At 56.7% G+C, this 19,434-nt stretch overlaps 1 protein-coding gene across 1 annotated transcript in view; it reads left to right on the forward strand.

The window, feature by feature from the left end:
• LOC133355972 (chromodomain-helicase-DNA-binding protein 7-like) overlaps window positions 1-19,434 on the forward strand; it is a 109,197-nt gene that overhangs the window by 43,652 nt on the left and 46,111 nt on the right. Inside the window, exons 4-10 of the mRNA XM_061573441.1 lie at window positions 82-665; window positions 1,686-1,815; window positions 3,253-3,405; window positions 6,641-6,709; window positions 8,503-8,561; window positions 9,508-9,625; window positions 14,399-14,485. Of these exons, the coding sequence (XP_061429425.1) occupies window positions 82-665; window positions 1,686-1,815; window positions 3,253-3,405; window positions 6,641-6,709; window positions 8,503-8,561; window positions 9,508-9,625; window positions 14,399-14,485 (1,200 nt within the window). The remainder of the gene's footprint in view (window positions 1-81; window positions 666-1,685; window positions 1,816-3,252; window positions 3,406-6,640; window positions 6,710-8,502; window positions 8,562-9,507; window positions 9,626-14,398; window positions 14,486-19,434) is intronic.

The following is a 19,434-nucleotide window of genomic DNA, read 5'->3' on the forward strand; positions in this document are numbered from 1 at the left end:
GCCCGTCTGCTTGTGCACGTACGCCCGTGCGTTCACCCGCTCACGCGTTCCTCCATCTCTCTCTCGGTCTCCCACACCCAGGTCCTACAGATGGTCCCACTAAGCCACCAGGAGCCCGTCGCCACCCAACCCGACACGACCACGCTGAAGCCCGGCCGCAAGGGCAAGCGCAAGCGCGTGTCCCAGGACGACGGCGGCGGCGGTGGCGATGCCGACCCCAACGGGCAGGGCCAGGGCAAGGCCAAGGGCGGCCGGGGCCCGGGCAAGGCCAAGGGCCCCGGCCGCAAGAAGCAGTCGCAGGAGAAGGCAAGCGACAAGGCCAGCCGCATCGTCGCGGAGGCCATCGCGAAGGCGCGGGCGCGGGGGGAGACCGACATCCCCCGCGTGCTGGCGCCGGCCGAGATGCACGACGGGCGTCCGCCGGGGGAGCCGGCGGGGCCCGACGCCGGCGGCGACCTCGACACCGCGCCGCCGCAGGCCAAGAGGCCCAAGAAGAAGGCCGCGGCCGGCGTCGCTGCCCCCCCCAAGGAGCCCAAGGCCCCCAAGGAGCCCAAGAAGCCCAAGGAGCCGAAGAAACCCAAGGAGCCCAAGGAGAAGAAGGAGAGGAAGCCCAAGCCGGCCGCCTCGACGACGCAGTCCAAAGCGAAGGGCGGCAAGAAGAACAGGTGGGCTGTTGGCGAGGTCAGGTGGGAGTAGTGGGGGGTAGTGGTGAGGTCAGGTGGGGGTAGTGGTGAGGTCAGGTGGGGGGGTAGTGTGGTGAGGTCAGGTGGGGGGGTAGTGTGGTGAGGTCAGGTGGGGGGGTAGTGTGGTGAGGTCAGGTGGGGGGGTAGTGTGGTGAGGTCAGGTGGGGGGGGTAGTGTGGTGAGGTCAGGTGGGGGGGGTAGTTGTGGTGAGGTCAGGTGGGGCACGGGGGTGAGAACGTGGCGTTGTGCTGCCCTGCGGGCCTGGGTAGCACCGTGTGGCGCGTCACCGCTTTGGGCGTAGGAACGTCCCTTCCTCAGTTGTGGTTATTCTAGGACTCGTTAGGCAGTGTTGCACTTTGCCACGCACTCTCTCCTTTCGAGATGCCGTGTGGTAGAGACGTAGAGGATCTAGGAACAAAAAGCAAGTGATTGAGTTTGAAGCAGTGATACGCGGCGCGAAGTGCAAACACCAGCGGAGGGGGCAGTGCATCGGAATCCAGCGTTGTTCTGCACACTCTGTCCCGCCTCTGGTCCCCGCCATCATCCACCCCCGCACTGACTGCCGTGGCGAAGCCTAGTCGCCGCCCACGTGCCGTCGGAGGCCTTCATCCGGAAGCGGATGATTGGACGCGAGTTGGCCGCTCGCAGTTTCGGTGTGCGTGTATATGCGTGGGGAGCGCGGTATTGCAGCGGTTAGCGCGCTGCACCATGAACCTCGCGACACAAGTTCGATTACCGCTCACGGCCAACGCCGGTGACAATTATCTGAACCGGTCCTGGGCCCCCTCCCCTCGGTCGACTCGGCATAAAATGAGTAACTGATGCTGTGTGTTAAACATCACCACTAGGGGACAGTCGGCCGGCCGTGGTATTGGCCACCCACCCCCTCGTTCGTATGCCGTGCCGGCCTTCACAGGTGCAACTCTCTTAACAGCGCTCGCCCCAACGGTCTGTTAAGGCTACACGGGGGATCATTGTGCGTGTCGTGCGTGCTCGTGGCAGCAAACCTCCGGTGTCGCCCGCCTCGCTGAAGAAGAGCAAGAAGAGGAAAGGGGGGGAGCTCTCGCCGGACCACTCGGACATGGAGCGCACGCCGCCTCCCTCTCCGCCCGAGGAGGAGAGCCTGATCGAGGTACGCGGCCCGTCCCCTCGCCGCCTCCTCCCTCTTCTCCTCCCGTCGCCGCGCCTCTCACCGTCTCGCCCCTACTCTGTCTCTCCCTCTACTCCTCGAGTTGCCTTTTTTAAATTTCGGTCTTCTTCCAGGCGACGCAGCCGCCGCCGACGACCTGTGGAACTCGAATCGAGTCTTCATCTGGAGTGGTCCGATTCTCGTCAGCTCAAGCGGTCGCCCATGTAGTCCACTCTGACGGGTGTTGGCCAAACGTCCCAATGCAGGGTCGTCCTGAACAAGCGTCTTCGGACTCCTTGTGGCTTTTCCGCGTAGATAATTTGGCTGCCATAAATTTCCACACGATCAACGACTTTGTTGAGCTATCATTTGTGGCCAAGTCCCTTCTGAAAAAGAGCTCGGTGGGCCTTGCCTGGTCAAATAAAAAGTAGTTTTCAGTTTTCCTAATGGGGGCCCGTCTCTCGGGCAAGGCCCCAACCGCTAGTTAGGTTTTGAACATCGCAATTCTCTCTTCTCCCCGAACCTCCTGCCCGACAATCGACGCTCACTCCCTCAGACCTAAGCACCCGGGCCGAGCAGGGGCCAGCTGATGGTGGCAAGGCGGTGGCGCCGGTATCACAGCGGTGATTCGTGGTGAACGATATGAGATGTGACAGACACGTCGGGAATTATTGAAGCTTATCGCTGGCGGAGGGAGGGCGCTTAGGAGGGGCGGTGCGATGATAAGAGGCCGGTGACTGGGGAGCATGCGAGGTGCGTGTGCGGGGAGTGGTAGTGCAGCGGTTAGCGCGCTGCGCTACGAACCCGGTGACCCGAGTTTGATTTCTGCTCACGGCCAACATCGGTGACGATTATCAGAACTGGTCCTGGGCCTCCCCTAGGCTGACTTGGCCTCAAACGAGTACCTGGTGCGGTGTGTAAACATCGCCACTGTGTAGCCAAAGGCGGTCGGGCGTGGTGCTGGCCGTGCTGGCCTTCATAGGTGCGACTTTCTCGCAGCACTGCTCATCTCTCTCTCTTTCCTCGGTGCGTTATTGAGTTTGAATTGGCACGATGCCCAACGGTTCGGCTCCGGTGCGAGGAACCAAACGTCGGACACCGCGGGCACGACCCAGAAAAGCCGCCGGAGGGATGTTGCGTCTGTGCCGCGCTCAAACCGCGTTGTGGATGATTCGACCAAAGTTTGCGTTGAGCAAAAGTTAACTTCTGCACGTGCTGTGCAGAGTTCTTTACGGAATTACATTCTCGTACGGGGGCACAAGGACACGCGCGCTCGGCCCTTCTCCCCACCGAGTGACGGCGTCAGGGCTCCCACAAACTCCTCTCTCTAACAGCAGTGGTGGGCATCCCTCCGTCCCTCCCTCCCTTCTCCCCTCCCTCCTTTCCCTCCGTCCTTCCTTCCCTCCCTCCTCTCTCTCCTCCCTGCTTCCTTTCCCGTAGAAGCGGCGCTCGAACCGGCACGTGAAGCGCAAGCGCTACACTGAGGACCTGGAGATGAAGCTAACCGACGACGATGATGGCGACGACGACGAGGAGGTGGACGTGACGGGGACCGGCGCCAGCCCGGTCGGCCGCTCGGCCCAGCACGGCGCGGTGAGCCACCACGCCGGCGCCGGCGGCGAGCGCTGGCGGACTCCGTGCTCCGCGGTCGTTCATCACCGGCCGTTGCCGCCGCAGCAGCAGCGCGGTTTCTAAATCTCCTTCCGTTTGATTGACCCGAAAGTTCGACTCGGAGCTATCAGCCTTTCCGCTGCGCCCTCCTTCCTCTCCCCCTCTCTCTTCTCTGCTCTTCGCTGCCCACTTTGTCTCTTTTTTTTGTTTCCCACCCCCCCCCCACCCCCAGGTCGTAGTTCCCTCCGTTTTTATTTAAAGCTGCTGCCTCCTCCGTCTCGCTCAGCCCAGCTGTTGCGTGAAGGGTGGGGGGGGGGAGATAAAAAACGGAGAGAGAGGAGAAAGGGAAATGTTAACGGCGGTAGCTAACGGGGGCCGGGGGGGGGATGCATGACGGTCGGCAAATAGTCCCGGCGCATCGTGACATCTGCGGCGAAGAAAGGGAAGGTAAAGGTCGCGGCATGGATTATACGGACGAACGGCGCGTTGAGCCTCGAGGGGTGGGGCCTGCGTGCGAGTGAGCGGGCGGGCGATCCTCGCTGATGAGTCTGATGACGATGATAACGATGATGATGATGCCTCCTGCCCTGCGGCACTAACGGTATCGACCGCCGCCTTCCGCGTGCGTTAGAATGCGGCGGGGGTGACGGCTGGGCGCCGAGCTGGGAGGGATGTGGGTGGGGTGGGGGGGCTGGGGGGGTGGGGGTGGAGGGAAGCGCGGAGGCCACCCGGGATTGGAGGCAGTGGGGCGGGTGAGCGATGGCGTGCAGCGGCCACGGGGAGGGGGGGAGCAGGCTGCGGGGGATAGGAGGAGGAGGGGAGAGCGGGCTTCGGGCACGTGGGGTGGCGAGGTGGGGGGTAGGTGATGACGATTCATGCCTGGCTTGTGGTGGTCGATAGACCCGTGACAAACTCGCTCCTCCATGGGCTGCGAGTGGCCGGGTTCCATGCTACATGCGCCGCACGCTGTCCGCCCCTAGGTTCAGTTCCCCCACCAATCCCCCCCTCCTCACCAAGCAGTGCTTTTACAACAGCTGGAGTTGCGCGTGCACACCGCACGCACGCATGTACGTGCGCGCGTGAGTGCGTGCGTAAGGCATGTGGCGTGCGCGGCGGTGATGAAATGTCACGACGCCGCTTGAGAATCCATCCTTCTTGTTCCTCTTGTGTTTTTTCCGTCTCATTTCTTTCGTTTCTTGTGGGTTCTTTTTCTTTCCTGTTTCCATTTGCACGTTTTTTTTTGCTCTCCTCCCTTACCATCTTCTTTAAGTTATATTTTGCGGTTGTTCAGCGCCGCTCTGCAACGCGCCTTCCGCGTCTCGCGTCCGCCAATCGTTGCCCGTCCGCGACGTCCCACCGTTTGCGCTCCACGTGCCGGCAGCGCACGCGGGCGTACGGGGAGCTCTCGTGTGTTGCTCGCTGAAAATAAACAAACCGCGGGTACCCTGCGGCGTCGGAACGTCGCTCTGCAAGATACGGCGCCCGACCCCTGACGATGCCTGCTGCTGTATATTTGGAGTTTGCGGTGTCTCTCTCCCCATGTTCGCGTGGATTTTTCTTCGGGCCCTCCGGTTTTTCCCCTCCACTTTCAGAATCGATGTCACGTGTTCAGAGTTATTTGGCTGCTGTGAATGTCCACGTGATGACGTTGATGATAAGCCGCTTCGTTGGGCTGTCATTTGTGATGGCCAGGATTGCTTCTGAAAACGAGCCGCGTAGCTCAGTGTGGGCCTTACCCGGTAAAATAAAAAAAATACTTCAGTTTTCAATTACAAAAGCCTCGACGAGCCTTCAGAATCGTTTTCAGGAGGGTCCTTCCAAGTTTGGTTCGCGGTATGGGGAGGCGATGCTGCCGTGTGTGATCAAAATGATGTGGTTTGTCGTAATATTTTACACTTGATGTTTTTGCCCGATCCCGGGTTTCATTGTATGGGGATTTAATCTTCGCTATGGCAGGAGACCTTTATGTGACAAGTAAAAAAAAGATAGCATTGCTCTCCTTTAATAAATCGGTTACCCTGATAACCAGGTCAGAGCGCATTGAGATATTAGTATAAACTGGCAAGGGGGGGAGACCTGCGGGAGTGACTGCAAGGACAAGTGGAAATCATCCATCTGGGCTGAGCTGCGCTCAGACTTCTCATCGTTCAAGGCTCGGCTAATGACTCGTGAGCGCAGCACCCTGCCTCTGCCATCTCGCCTTAATTGCTCTCATTAATTAATTACCCTTATTAATGTCGGAACATTTCCGTGTACAATCAAATCGCCGCTCAACCGAGCCCGATCTCGGCGGATGTCGGAAGCTGTGCAGTGGCGCGAACCTGGATGAGTGGGCCCATCGCCACCACCACCACCACCACCGCCCAGGGCTTGCCAGGTGTTGTAGGCGCGGGGCTGTGGTGAGGTGTGGCCAGGAGGTGGCGGTGCTGAGTGTCACCCCCCTCCGTTTACAGTGTGGTGCTGACCTAATCAACTTATCATCGCGGGTCTAAATAGCGTTACTCTCATGATGGTTATCAATTGGACAACTAAAACAGCTCGCATTTATATCAGGCCCATAATGTAACAAATGTCTCCGAGTGCAGTATTTGGTCTAAGGGACTGCCCCCGGCGGCAGCTGTTCCCCGTTGTCGCGGGGCAGTGAAGAGCTGCTGGCGTATGTAGTGTCAACGATTCAGAGACAGAGTTTCTAGGAGGCACCTTCTTCATGAACAACTTTCACGGTCTCGTCCACACGATCTCCACAGTAACTTAGCCCAGCCTGTACACAACACCAGCCGTCTAACACTGACAGCGCCGACTGAGATGCCAACTCCTCTCCTACGGAGCACAATGTCGAGCGGAGACGTTTAGCGGCGACTGCGACGAGACGACAGCGACGACGAGACGAGTCCATTCCCAGAACCGACAGCCCCGAGCCCCCCGCTCTCGGCTCCTTTTATGCTCCCGGCGCGGCCTGGCTCCGCCCTGACCACGCCCCCTTTTTGAACCCGCCAGCAGGTTCCAGGGGCCTCCAGACGGGGTCCTCCGTGACGCTTACCCCAGTTCCTCTACTCTGCCGACACCCCGTGCACGCCCTCACCGGCGTGTGCGCCGTCTGTCCAGCACAGCTGCCGCTGCTGTCCACCAGTCAGCGCTATTACACTACACGTGTGTGTCACGTGTGTCGCGTGTGGCAGTGAAGGAGCCGCTCGTGTGTGTCTTTGCTCGTACGCAGGAACACCTGGGCGAGGAGGAGGCGGCGGTCGTTGACAAGATCCTGGCGATAAGGACGACCCGGAACGAGGTGGGAGGCTGTTTTTTTTTTACTCCTTGCCCGAACACGGCAGGAGATCGTTCGGCACACTCGCAGGGGCAACCTGTTGCTTGTTCGCCTGCGCCTGCTGCAGTCGGGTTATCGGAGCCGATTGTGCGACCCAGCCCCACCCCGTGTGACTTGTGGGTTAAACGTGCGGTTTTTGAGTGTGACGTTACTCTCGTCTGTCCACGTTTGGCGATTGCTTTGCTTGATGGCTGTGCGGTCTGCTCTCCTATAACGCGGCGGTAGTTGTTTCGTTCCTAAAGAACACCGCGTTATGGAAATATCGCGTTATAATTCATAATATATAATATAGGTTAAAGCGACAGTCCGCAATAACACGCGAGATGCATACGCAGGCCGAACAAAGACTGAGGCGTGTGGGTAGCATCTAAGAAGCATTCAGCAGCATGCCGCCTTTGTGTGATCCTTTGCCGAGGCAGCCGCACAACCGCGTATTCCTATTTGTGCGACGTAGTTCCGTTCACTCGATGGCATTATATCCAATTCGCGTTATGTAAACACGCGGCGCTATAGGAGAACGGAGGGTACTTGGTTTTTGTTTGTTGGGCTTTTTGTCATTTTTGTGACAGCCTAGGGGTTACTCTTGCGAATGTGAGACTCCTCTCCTGGTCTTTCACGAGTTCTCGCACCGGGCACGCAGAATAAAAGTGCAAACTTGAGCCCACTCACATGAAACATCCACCCAAATCATTTGCTCATTCACTCGCTCATTCACTCATTCAATCACTCACTCAACCATCCTCCCACCCAAACTGCTCGCTCGCTCGCTCACTCGCTCACTCAACCATCCAACCACCAAAACACTCACTCATTCACTCACTCGCTCACCCAGGTCACGAGACTCCTATTCTGGTCTCTTGAGTTTTGACACTCGTTGAAATTATCTTGAAACTTAATTTATTTCACACAACCCAATTTCTAGACGGCACTGATATTACGTACTCCCACAATGCCGTGTCGCTGATGGGATGTGTACAAAGTGCTTAGGTTCTTTTTAGGTGGTGGGAAGGAGGCTATAATCATGCGATGAATCTCTTCGATTGTGACGGTAGGATTGGGACTCTCACCATGCCTTGCATGTCACGTGACGTCACCACCCCGGGCGTGTAATGCGCCACAGCCATCCTTGATTTAGGTCATCGAAAGTCAAAAGTCAATGTCTTCATTATTTTAGACGGCAGAAACAGCAGGACAATTTAGACGCCCGAGAATCAGTTTAATCGCTGTAAGAAATCATCAGTACAGTATCGCCTTTGTTGCCTACTGCAGCCTTGTGTGTCAGGGGCTTTGTCTGTGACCATCCGGTCCGTGTCACTGTGGGGACGATCTGATTTTTACTGCCTGTGTGTCCGCCTGTGTGTTCACGTGGCGGTTACAAACCCACCGACCACCCACCCTCTAATGTGTCGTGCCGGCCTTTACAGGTGCTACTCGTTAGCGGCAATTGCCCCAACAGCCTATCAAAGGCTATACGGGGGTGAATCTTTGTGCACACAATGAGCGGAGTGCCGGGTGGCTAAAACACAGCAAGTTGGTATAGTAGGGTGCACAGGTGGTGCATTGGCCAGTCATCTCAGTCTACCCATGGCACCTGCTGGTTCTGTCCCATGACCTCCTGCCAGCGGGCGTACTACACTTCACATGGCCTTAACGTGCACGTGGCCTGGCACAAGCGCCGTGGTGATATCACCGCCACCTAATGGCGAATGACGGTTGTTGTTTGTTGTGTTTACACACTCGCGTGCGTGTTCCGCCAGCTGCCTTCCGGCGAGGGTTCTGTCGATGTTGAGGAATTCTACGTCAAGTACAAGAACTAGTAAGTACACAACTGGGCAGCGCTGTCGTGTTACTTATCGCCCGCGATTTTATCAACGTGCGAGAGTCTCTCTTTGTCTGGGCCTCCGCCGATGGGAGGATAGGACCCTGGGTGGGGGGGGGGCGCGGGTGTCTCGTGGAACAACCGAGGGCACTTCCACGGATTGGGTAACCTCGCGGTCAAAATTTCCAAATCCGAATGGGAGGGGTGGGGTGTCAATAATAATATGACCCGGGTGGGGGGTGGTTGGAGGCTGCGTCAGTGTGATGGTGTTCACGTCAACATCTACAATTGCACACGCAGAGGTTGCTTACGTGCGTGCGGCCTTATCCAGGCCACCAGCTCGGCAGGACTGGATGTGTGGCCGTTTTGTCGTTTCCAACCACCAATTCTGTAAAGAGTTGAGGACATGTTACCGTCCCAACAACAGGGAGCAGAGTGGGAATTGAACACGCTAATGGTACGCTAATGCTACTTTCATCCAGCGGGAGAAAAATGAGGCAGAGCAACCGCACAAACTTATCAATGAGACTGAAGACGAAAGAAAGTAACCGATCCTTGACTTAAATCACAACCACTGGTCGTGACCTATTTTTGGAGTCGCCGGGCAGTGAGTTGTTAGCTGGGACCGTAGCCCTCTAATGGCTAAAGAAACAGATGCGGTTTTGGTGTCAGACACATGACAAGAGCGGTGCTTCAGGTTTGTTCTCTGCAGCGGCAGCAATGGCAGCAGTAGTAGCAGCAGCAGTAGCAGCAGTAGTAGGAGTCGTGGCAGTGGCAGCAGCAGCAGCAGCAGCAGCGGGCCGACGTGTGTGAATCGCCATGCAGAGCTCAGCACTTCGAGCCCACGGTGCAAAACGATGAATGAAAGTGGCCAGAGTGTGATGTGGTGCTCCCCCCTCCCCTAATCTCCCCCCCCTCCCCCCACCCCCGCCCCGTTCCCCAGCTCGTACCTGCACTGCGAGTGGGCCACCGTGCCGCACCTGGAGCGGGACAAGCGTGTCCACCAGAAGATCAAGCGCTACAAGGCCAAGCAGGCGCTGCTCAACAACTTCTTTGCCGAGGTGGGGAGGCCCGGTGGACACCCCCCCAATCCCCAAACCTTTATTGCAGGCTGACCATAGAACAAAGACGGTCACTGTATTGCGCGCTTTCAGATGCGCCCCAGACGGCTCTGCAGCCGTCTGGAATGCTCCTCCGATGTTATGAAGCTACTGGAGCTTCACACTTTTAAATCATCTGGATTGACAACTAATTTCTTTAGAAATGCTTTTGGTGTGCTCGTTTGTTGTCCTTACCCCACGCCTCTGATTAGTACGGTTGGCTACGTACGGTGCGAAATAAGATCTGCATATATATACTATTGATGAAGACAATTAAGTTTATTTGAGTTTAACTAGGTAAGAATTAAACTGATCGGCAAAATAACAAAAGCAAAACAAACAAAAGTAAACCGCAATTACGCAAAATGGAAATCGAAGGAAAAACAAGTGCGTCGTCTGCCCACGCAAGAAATAAACAATACTGCGCAAACACTAATCAGCGTTTAAATAACAGATGCCCTGCGGCGCGAATCAGCTCGGGCCGATTCCGTCCCGACCGCGATTGTCTATCACAATTCTAAAGTTAGATTCCACGGAAATATGGGGGTGGGTGCTATGAACGTGTGAACAGAAAAGGGGATCTGACGCGGTCGCGCAAAATACAAGTGAGCTTTTCAAGGTGGAGGCCCTCTGATCTTCTCCGCCGAAGAGCGCGCCGGGCGCACGCGTTCCTGTCGGCCTGCGCTGGCCCACTCTCCCCACTCCGCGTGCGCATCTCGTCAGATAGGCCTGTGTGTGTGTGTGTAAATATGAATTTGTATAAATAATAGGTAACCTTATTGGGCAAATGGCTCGTTGACTAAGCAGATGCGATACGTAAATAATCGGACCGTGTCCTCCCATATCTGTCTCTTTACATAAAATATAAACACAATATATGAGGGTGCCACGGTGGCGAGATGTTGTTAACTGCCTCGCCTGGTATACAGGAGGTCGTGTGTTCGATCCCGACCCTGTCACTTGTACATTTGGAGTTTACATGTCTCCCCGTGGTCGCATGGATTTTTCTTGGGGCCCTCTGGTTTTTCCCTCCACATTTAGAATCTTGGCTGCTATAGATTTCCACATGAGAGAAGCCACTTCGTTGAGCTATCACTTGTGACCAGGGGCCAGGTCGCTTCTGAAAAAGCCATATAGCTCAGTGGGCCTTACCTGGTAAAATAAAAATCCCGCACCTCCGATTCGGACGGTTGGCTACGTACGGTGTGAAAGAAGTTCGACATGCCACTGCTGCCAACGTGGTATCTTGATTATTAATATTGTCTCGTGATTATTAATATTGTCTCGTGATTATTAATATTGTCTCGTGATTATTAATAATCACGGGGGGGGGGTGTAAGTGGCAAGGAGAGGGAGGAGAAGGGGGGGGTGCCCCCCTCGCCCCCGCCCCCCACACAGTTTTTACGAATTCATGCGGCGCACCCCAGCGGTGACCGAGATTGGAATTTAATCGGGCATTAATGATGGCGGTAATTGGATTGATGACATCAGGAAATTTCATTACAAGTGTCTGGAATCTGCATGCAAATTTTCGTCTTAATTTTAATTAATTTAATTTTGTTGGGAGTGATAATTGAATGGCCCGCGTCGTTGCCAACCGCTCGGTTGTAAGCGCCCTGCCGTCCGCTGCTGTGTGACCTGGCACTGAGCTCTGAGGAGTCGGACAAAACCTCGCGTGTGTGCGTGTGCGCGACGCCTCTGGGATTGCTACAAGTGTGCAGGCAAAGGTCCCCCCCCCCATGTAGCGCGCCACAAGCTGTTGGGGGGTCGGCGCTGTTAGTCTATGTAGGCCGGCATGGCGGCGCAACGAGGCGACGGTGTTTTCAGCGCCACACTCGGCCTCCTTCGTCTCCCTCGTGGCGATGTTGACACGCTGCGCCGTGTACTCATAACACCAGCTATGCATTTTAAGCCGAGTCAACATTAGGTGGAAAGCCCAGGATGGGTTCAGGTATCCTCCACCCATGTTAATGGTGGGGAATCTAACTCGGGTGTCAGGAGTTCCTAGGGCAGCGAATTGGGGCGTTGACCGATGAAGAGACGCGAGTGTCAGTGAATGTCTTGAGCGGGGGGTTGAGGTGAGTGAGGACACGTCCCGTGCGAGCCGTCACTGCACCCCGTCTGTAGGACAGGCTGCCCACTCATCTTAAGCGGTTTAACTCCTTCCTCCCCCGGGGGCCACTCTTGGCGAAATCCGGCGCGGATCGCACGTGCGCTAGCGATGCGCGCCAGCGACGCGTCGAGGAGCTTTAACCGCCCGCGCATACGGCCGCGTCGGGGACGTCCATCAGCCCCCGGTGCGACCTCGCGGTGACGGTTTCAATAGTTGCCGTACCGGCGCTGGCGCCTTACCGGCGACGCCGACGCGGGTGGCGGCTTGCTCGCGCCAGGGGCCAAGCTGTTAACCCCCGGAGGCCCGCTTTGACGCGTCGTGCGTGCGCGCGCGCGCGACTGCTAATTGCTTCCTAATGGCGTCGATGCGTGGGAGCGGGCGGACCTGCCTCATTAGTAGGCCGATCAGGTGCCCGGGCGCCGTTAATTGGCTCTCTGCGGCCCCGGCGCTGTAATCGCCGCGCGGAGGCGACGGCGCCGGGCAGCAGGGGAGCGGTTTGCGGCGCACGAGAGCCGGCGAAGGGCGAGAGAGAGTCTCGGCATTCTCAATCCCGGCACGGGGCGCTCCCCCGGCCTCCGGGGGCGCCGGACCCACCGCGGTCATCCGGCACACTCGATGAACTCGGCGGAACGAGGGAGCGTGCGCTGGCGCTCGAGTCGACAGCCCTTTTTGGTGGCGTGGGCGGGGGGTGTGGGGAGTCCGGCTTCGCCCGCCTGTCTGTCACGCTGTTCCGATTGGAGCTCCCCCCCCCCCTCCCGGTAATCCTGCAACCGGCGCTGCCGAGTTGAGGTGGCTGCGCTTGCGTTGAGAGGAGCCCATTGGAGCTGTGACGGCTGCCCGCGTCGTCTGCCCCAGCGGTTCGCCTGGGCGACTGGCTGGAGAATTCCGGTGTGCAGACTTGACGATAGAATTGCTGATCCGTGGCGGTTGTTTGTCTGTACTTCGCCACGCCGCCCATTGTGGGTTTGCGAGGCTGGGGAGCATAGACGTGCAGCACGACAACATTTTTGCACGTCGTGTAGCCACAGCCGGGCAGACCGCAACCACAAGCGTGGCAGGTTGTCCTTGGATGGGCTGTCCAGGCACAAACCTGCTTGGCTTGCGTGATGGAGAGGGGCGTTCCGGTTGAGAGTGCTCGTAGCAACCCAGTTGGGGAAGTGAGCGTGCGTCGAGTTGCGTGGACTGGAGAGAGTCGCGATCCGTCGATGATGCCCACAACAACTACGGGAAGTGGGGTTGTTTGGCGTAAAAAAAGTCTGAGCGACTCCATCTAGGCGCTAGGCGCGAGTGAACACGAATCACGGGGTAGAGGAAGCAATCGCAACCGAGGTCTCGTGGCATTAATTCCTCTCCGTGGCGGCGAGCCCCACCCCCCCTCCCGGTCTCCGTGGCCGGGCGAGGATGAGTGAAGCGCGAGTCTTAAGAGGGGCGGTTGTACGGCATCTGTTACCGATTTAATAACCGGGCGTAATGGTAGCCGGTAGGGCTGTAATGGTACAAACATTAATGTGGATTCTCGTGCAGCTCCCCCGGCATGTTTCCGCGTTTGTACCGCGCGTCGTTTGGCAACCGTAGTTTTCGCTCCACGTGCCCCCCCCCCCGCGGCTTCTCAAGCCCGTGGAGCGAAACGTCGGGACGTCGCGCCGATAAAACTTGGCTCACGATACAGGCACACAGGTGGCTGCTGTGGAAGTTGTTGAGGTTGGTCCAGAAACCGCAAGTGGTTGGTCAGAGCGCGCTTTCAGGCTACGTGTCCCTCTTGTCACACCATATGTAGGTGTTCATAATCAAGGTTTTTGTCTTGCGTTAGATGGCATAAATATATGCGTCCTTAACCCGCCACCAAAAATCGCCTGATGAGGCTGGATGTTTAAATCGCCAGCGAAACATCACGGTAATCAAATTGTAAATCTTATAGTGGGTTTACTCTCCAACACACCGGTGTGCTGAAGGAGTATTTTGCACGTTTTGTTTACTAATTGGCTGTGGGTTTAACGACACATTCATATTTACGCGATCTAACCCAAACAACCGTCATGAATAATATTTGTCGCGAAAGCTCACGTGTTGTTAAATTGTATGTATGTTGAACTTCTCTCGCACCGTACGTAGCCGGAGAGCGAACCGATAAATGGTCAAGTGTCCGATTAGTTAAACAACCGGGGCAGCTGCGCTCTGCACTAAACCCGTGGTATTGAGCGGCTCCCTCCAACGAGCTGAACATTCAGAATCAGAATATGCATTATTTATACTGCAGGAATCTGATGATTTCCCCTCTCGCCGCCAAACTCCCATGCCTGGCGGTCGCCCCCACTCGGGACCGCACCACTCCGGTGCGGCGAGTATCGGCCCCGCTGCGACCCCCCCCGACCGCCACCCCTCCCTCCACCGCGCCGGCGCTGCCGGTAACGCCCCGTGTGCCGCACGCCGCACCCCAATCGCCACGGTGCCATCGCTATCCCCACCCTCTCGGCGCTGTCGTCCCTTTGCCGTCGACCCCCTGTTGTCCACCCGCTTGTTGTCGTCACCTTGCCGACGTCATCCCTAACATCCGTACCCCACCCCCGTGTGCGTGTGTGCGTGTGCGCGTGTGTGCGTGTGTGCGTGTGTGCGCGCGCCAGATGGACGACGAGCCGTTTAACCCCGACTACGTGGAGGTGGACAGGATCCTCGAGGTGTCTCACTGCACCGACAAGGACAGCGGGGAGGTGAGCGCGGAGGATGTGCGGACGCCTGGTGGTATTGGTGGTGGTGTGGCATGGACACCTGGTGGCGGGGGGGGGGCACCTGTTGGGGGTGGAGACACCGGGGGGTGGGGTAGGTGGGGACACTGGGTGGTTGGGGGGAGAGATGGACCTACATAGTGGTAGGGGAGGGGGGCGGTTACCTGGTGGGGTAGGTGGGGGGGGGTACCTTGTGTGGTAGGAAGACATCGCGTGGGGTAGACGGGACACCAAGTGGTGTGGGCAGACACCTGCTGCTATTGGTTGGTGTGCACACCTGTGTGTGTGTGTGTCTGTGTGTATGTGAGTGCGTCTGTGTGTGTGTCTGTGTATGTCTGTGTGTGTCTGTTCGCCCACCTCACTTGCACTTTTCCGGTGGAGGTTAATCAGCTGTTTTTAGTGGGTTTCTCCTTCCTTGCACTCAACCACTGGAATCAACTTCCCCTGTACATTGATTGAGCGGTCCCCCTCCTTTACCTCCATCTGTTCCTCTCTCAAAGCCTCCCCACCTCTTCTCCATCGCCTATTCCCTTCCTCTTCCCTCTCCTCGTCCCACCACTCCGTCCTGTCTCTCCCCGTCGCCCTTCCGTGACCCCCACGTGCCCTCTGTTACGGTCACTCATTCCTCAACCCTATTACTGCCTCTTGCCATCTAAACCACTCGGCTATTGTGGCAGCTTTTAAACTACGCTATAGAGAGCGCTTTGAGCAGAGGAGCTCTCCATAAATATAAATGAAGATAAGAAAATAAGTTTATAATCGCACTTCTGTATGCTGCATAGAGGTTGTGCCGTTAAGAGTAAGCACAGCCACACGTGCAGATCATCTCCAAAACACCAAAGCCGAGCGTGCCGTGCACGTGCCCTGCTGTGCGGTCAAAACGACTCGCCTGCAACTTCAGGCCTTGACCGAGTCGTCACCCCGTCGGACCTCGGAAGCTCTAAGCCGGCTTTGAGGCCGCCGCGTGCTTGGGGGCAGAGGGAGGGCTTGCCTGCAAGTGCCCGGGTGTGGTCGGAGTGGGTAGCGGGAATTGGTATTGGGAGTGCCCGTTCTTATTTTTCATCATTTTGGATACTGGCAAAAAGGTGTCCCACAGATATAACTGCTTGGCCCGAGCTGTAAGTGTTCTGTTACTTCGATTGCCTTTGTGCTGCTTACCTTTTGGCGCTCTCTGATCTAACACTGGTGAGACTAGGCCATAAAGACGGTTGTTTCTGGTGTAGGCCAATCAGTTACAAAGACGATGCATTGTACATTATCAGAGCATGTTTGTTGGCATGTTTTGCCACAAGTATGTGTGGTTAATACATACTTGATTCCTTGCACAAAAGGTTTCTATTTGGTGTTTGAACATCTTAAAGCCTTGTGTGTTATTGCCAGAAAGGGTAAACGCACCTATTCTTCTGTTTCATCAGAGGGAGGTCGCTCGCTCCTCTGCTACCACGTGGCCCAGGAATGTACCCCCCACCCTGCAGTCCGTGCTGTTGGCTCCCTGCCCCCGTCCAAGACTCTCATGCTCACACAGGGGCCCATAGACTTGCATAGAGACCCATAGACTCTCATGCTCACACAGGGGCCCATAGACTTGCATAGAGACCCATAGACTCTCATGCTCACACAGGGGCCATAGACTCGCGTCGAGACCCATAGACTCTCATGCTCACACAGGGGCCATAGACTCGCGTAGAGACCCATAGACTCGCGTAGAGACCCATAGACTGTCATGCTCACACATGGCCCATAGACTCGCGTAGAGACCCATAGACTCTCATGCTCACACAGGGGCCCATAGACTCGCATAGAGACCCATAGACTCTCATGCTCACACAGGGGCCCATAGACTCGCATAGAGACCCATAGACTCTCATGCTCACACAGGGGCCCATAGACTCGCGTCGAGACCCATAGACTCTCATGCTCACACAGGGGCCCATAGACTCGCGTCGAGACCCATAGACTCTCATGCTCACACAGGGGCCATAGACTCGCATAGAGACCCATATACTCTCATGCTCACACAGGGGCCCATAGACTCGCAATCGAGACCCATAGACTCTCATGCTCACACAGTGGCCCATAGACTCGCATAGAGACCCATAGACTCTCATGCTCACACAGGGGCCCATAGACTCACATAGAGACCCATAGACTCTCATGCTCACACAGGGGCCATAGACTCGCATAGAGACCCATATACTCTCATGCTCACACAGGGGCCCATAGACTCGCAATCGAGACCCATAGACTCTCATGCTCACACAGTGGCCCATAGACTCGCGTCGAGACCCATAGACTCTCATGCTCACACAGGGGCCCATAGACTCGCATCGAGACCCATAGACTCTCATGCTCACACATGGCCCATAGACTCGCATAGAGACCCATAGACTCTCATGCTCACACAGGGGCCCATAGACTCGCATAGAGACCCATAGACTCTCATGCTCACACAGGGGCCCATAGACTCGCATAGCGACCCATAGACTCTCATGCTCACACAGGGGCCCATAGACTCGCATAGCGACCCATACTCTCATGCTCACACAGGGGCCCATAGACTCGCATAGAGACCCATAGACTCTCATGCTCACACAGGGGCCCATAGACTCGCGTCGAGACCCATAGACTCTCATGCTCACACATGGCCCATAGACTCGCGTAGAGACAGATGCCCGACTGTCTTCCCGTCTATCGGAAGAATGCTCCCCGCCGTTTCTGTGCTCCGTGTGGAGGCGCGGTGCCGCTGGACGCCTGTGCGCCGGTCCACGCGTCCGCACCGCGTGTACAGACACGGGTTAAGGACCCTTGCTTTGGGGTTTTTTGGGAGCGCGCTTCGCTGATTAATAAGCCATCTGTCGCCCAAACACACGGTGCTCGCGCACGCGCGGCGCGTACAGGGTTTTTAATCAAGAGCAGGCAGCAGGGGCTCCCGGGGGGGAGGGGGTGTAAACAGGGGGGGAGAGGAGGTGGGGGAGGGGAGGGGTGTCAGCCCAGCGGGAAGTGATGGGAGGAGGAGGGTGCCTGCGAAGGTTTAAAGGGGGGGTCACAGCGAGGCAGGGTTGTTGTGCTGGGTGATGGTGGTCGGTGGTGGTGGTGTTAGTAATCGGGAGAGCGGTTGCGTAGTGGTTAGCGCACTGCGCTACGAACCCAGCGACCCAAGTTCAGTTTCCGTTCACAACCAATCACGGTGGTGAATATTCAAACCGGTCCTGGTCCTCCCCTAGGTCGATTCAACCTTTAATCAGTACCTGGCACAGTGTGAAAACATCAGCCACTGGGAAGAGAAAAGCGGCCGGTAGTGCCGACTACCCACCCCCTCGTGTGCCATGCTGGCCTTCGTAGGTGCTCGCTTACAGCAGTTGCCCCAACAGTCTAATATTAGTTGGTCTGGGCAGTGAGTAGTATCGTTAGTGACGGTGGTATTGGTGTGTTTGATGATGTTGGCATTGTGACTGCTGTGGTGGTGGCAATGTTGGTGGGTGGTCGTGGTAATAGTGGTGGTGTTTGTGGTAGTGGTTGTGTACGAGGGCGATTTTGGTGAAATTGGAAAGTGGCTGTGTTTGGGATGATGATAGTGGGAGCGGTAGTATAGCGGTTAGCGCTCTGCTACGAACCCAGCTTCCTAATTTAGATTCTCACGGCCAACACCAGTGACGAATATCTGAACCGTTTCTGGGCGACTCAGCCTCAAATGAGTACCTGGCGCAGTGTGTAAACATCGCCACTGGGGAGACAAAGGCGGCCGGGCGTGTTATTGGCCACCCACCCCCTTGTGTGCCGTGCCAGCCTTCATTGGTGCTCGCTAACAGCACCTGCCCCAAAAGCATCTTCTGGTTATATGGAGGATCTTTGTCTGGTGGTAGTGGTTCTGGTGATGATAGTCGTGGCGGTAGTGTGGTGTGGGCAGTTGGAGTGGGGTTGGCGATGGGAGTAATGGCGATGGTGGTGTTGTCAGCAGTCATGGTGCTTTGGCAGTGGGTAGCAGTGACCGTGTTGGCGGCGTTAATGTTAGTAGTGGCGGTGGAGATGGTGATGGTCCGGTGAGTGGTGCTGGCCATGCCGGTGGTGCATTGTCGCGGTGGTGGTGGTTAGGTTATCACGGTGGCTGTTCGTTAAACGTGGTAGTAACGGTGGGGTTGGTTAAGTTATCGTGGTGATGGTGGTGGCAGAAGCGTAGCCAGCAAACCGTGTTTGAGCACTTGGCAGCCGCACAAGCAGCGCGCGGGGCGATCGGAGCGCTCGCAGTGGTGGTGGTGTTGGTGGTGTTGGTGGTGTTGGTGGTGTTGGTGGTGTTGGTGGTGTTGGTGGTGTTGGTGGTGTTGGTGGTGTTGGTGGTGTTGGTGGTGTTGGTGGTGCGCACGGCGGTTGAGAAACGAATTAATTAACCCGGCGAAGCTGTTCGCTTGCCACGTGCGCGCATATGCGCGCGCGTAAATTGTGTTTTGTCATGTGCGCGTGTGAGTGGGACCCACACTGTTATTTATTAAACGTTGTTATTAAATATTTAAATTAGCCGCCGTTTAGCGGTGTTTTCTCAAACGCAGCGCCGTGTTGTGCCGCTCGGCGTTGCTCCCCGGCACTGTGGTTTTGGCGCCCTGCGTTCCTGTGCCTTTGTAACTCCGCGCTCAGAGCGCCAATAAAAATTTTCTCTGTGGTTCAGTTTTATTTTTTGTGGAACGGTAACAATTGTCACCGGGAATCGTTTCACCATACTTCCCCCATGCTGGTCACGGGGGTTCTTAAAAACATTGCTGCCAGAGAGACAAAGGTGGCTGGGCACGGTGTTTGCCACAAACCAACCCCGCCCCACCACCCCGTGCACTGCGGCGGCCTAAATATGTGCTCGCAGACAGAGGTCGCCCCAACAGGCCGATGATTTAAACACGTGGAGACACCGTTACACAACCTCGGACGATCCTTCCGTGATAAACGAC

This window comes from Lethenteron reissneri, chromosome 52 (assembly GCF_015708825.2).
Source record: "Lethenteron reissneri isolate LAM-NWPU_2019-01 chromosome 52, ASM1570882v1, whole genome shotgun sequence".
Lineage (NCBI taxonomy): Eukaryota > Metazoa > Chordata > Hyperoartia > Petromyzontiformes > Petromyzontidae > Lethenteron > Lethenteron reissneri.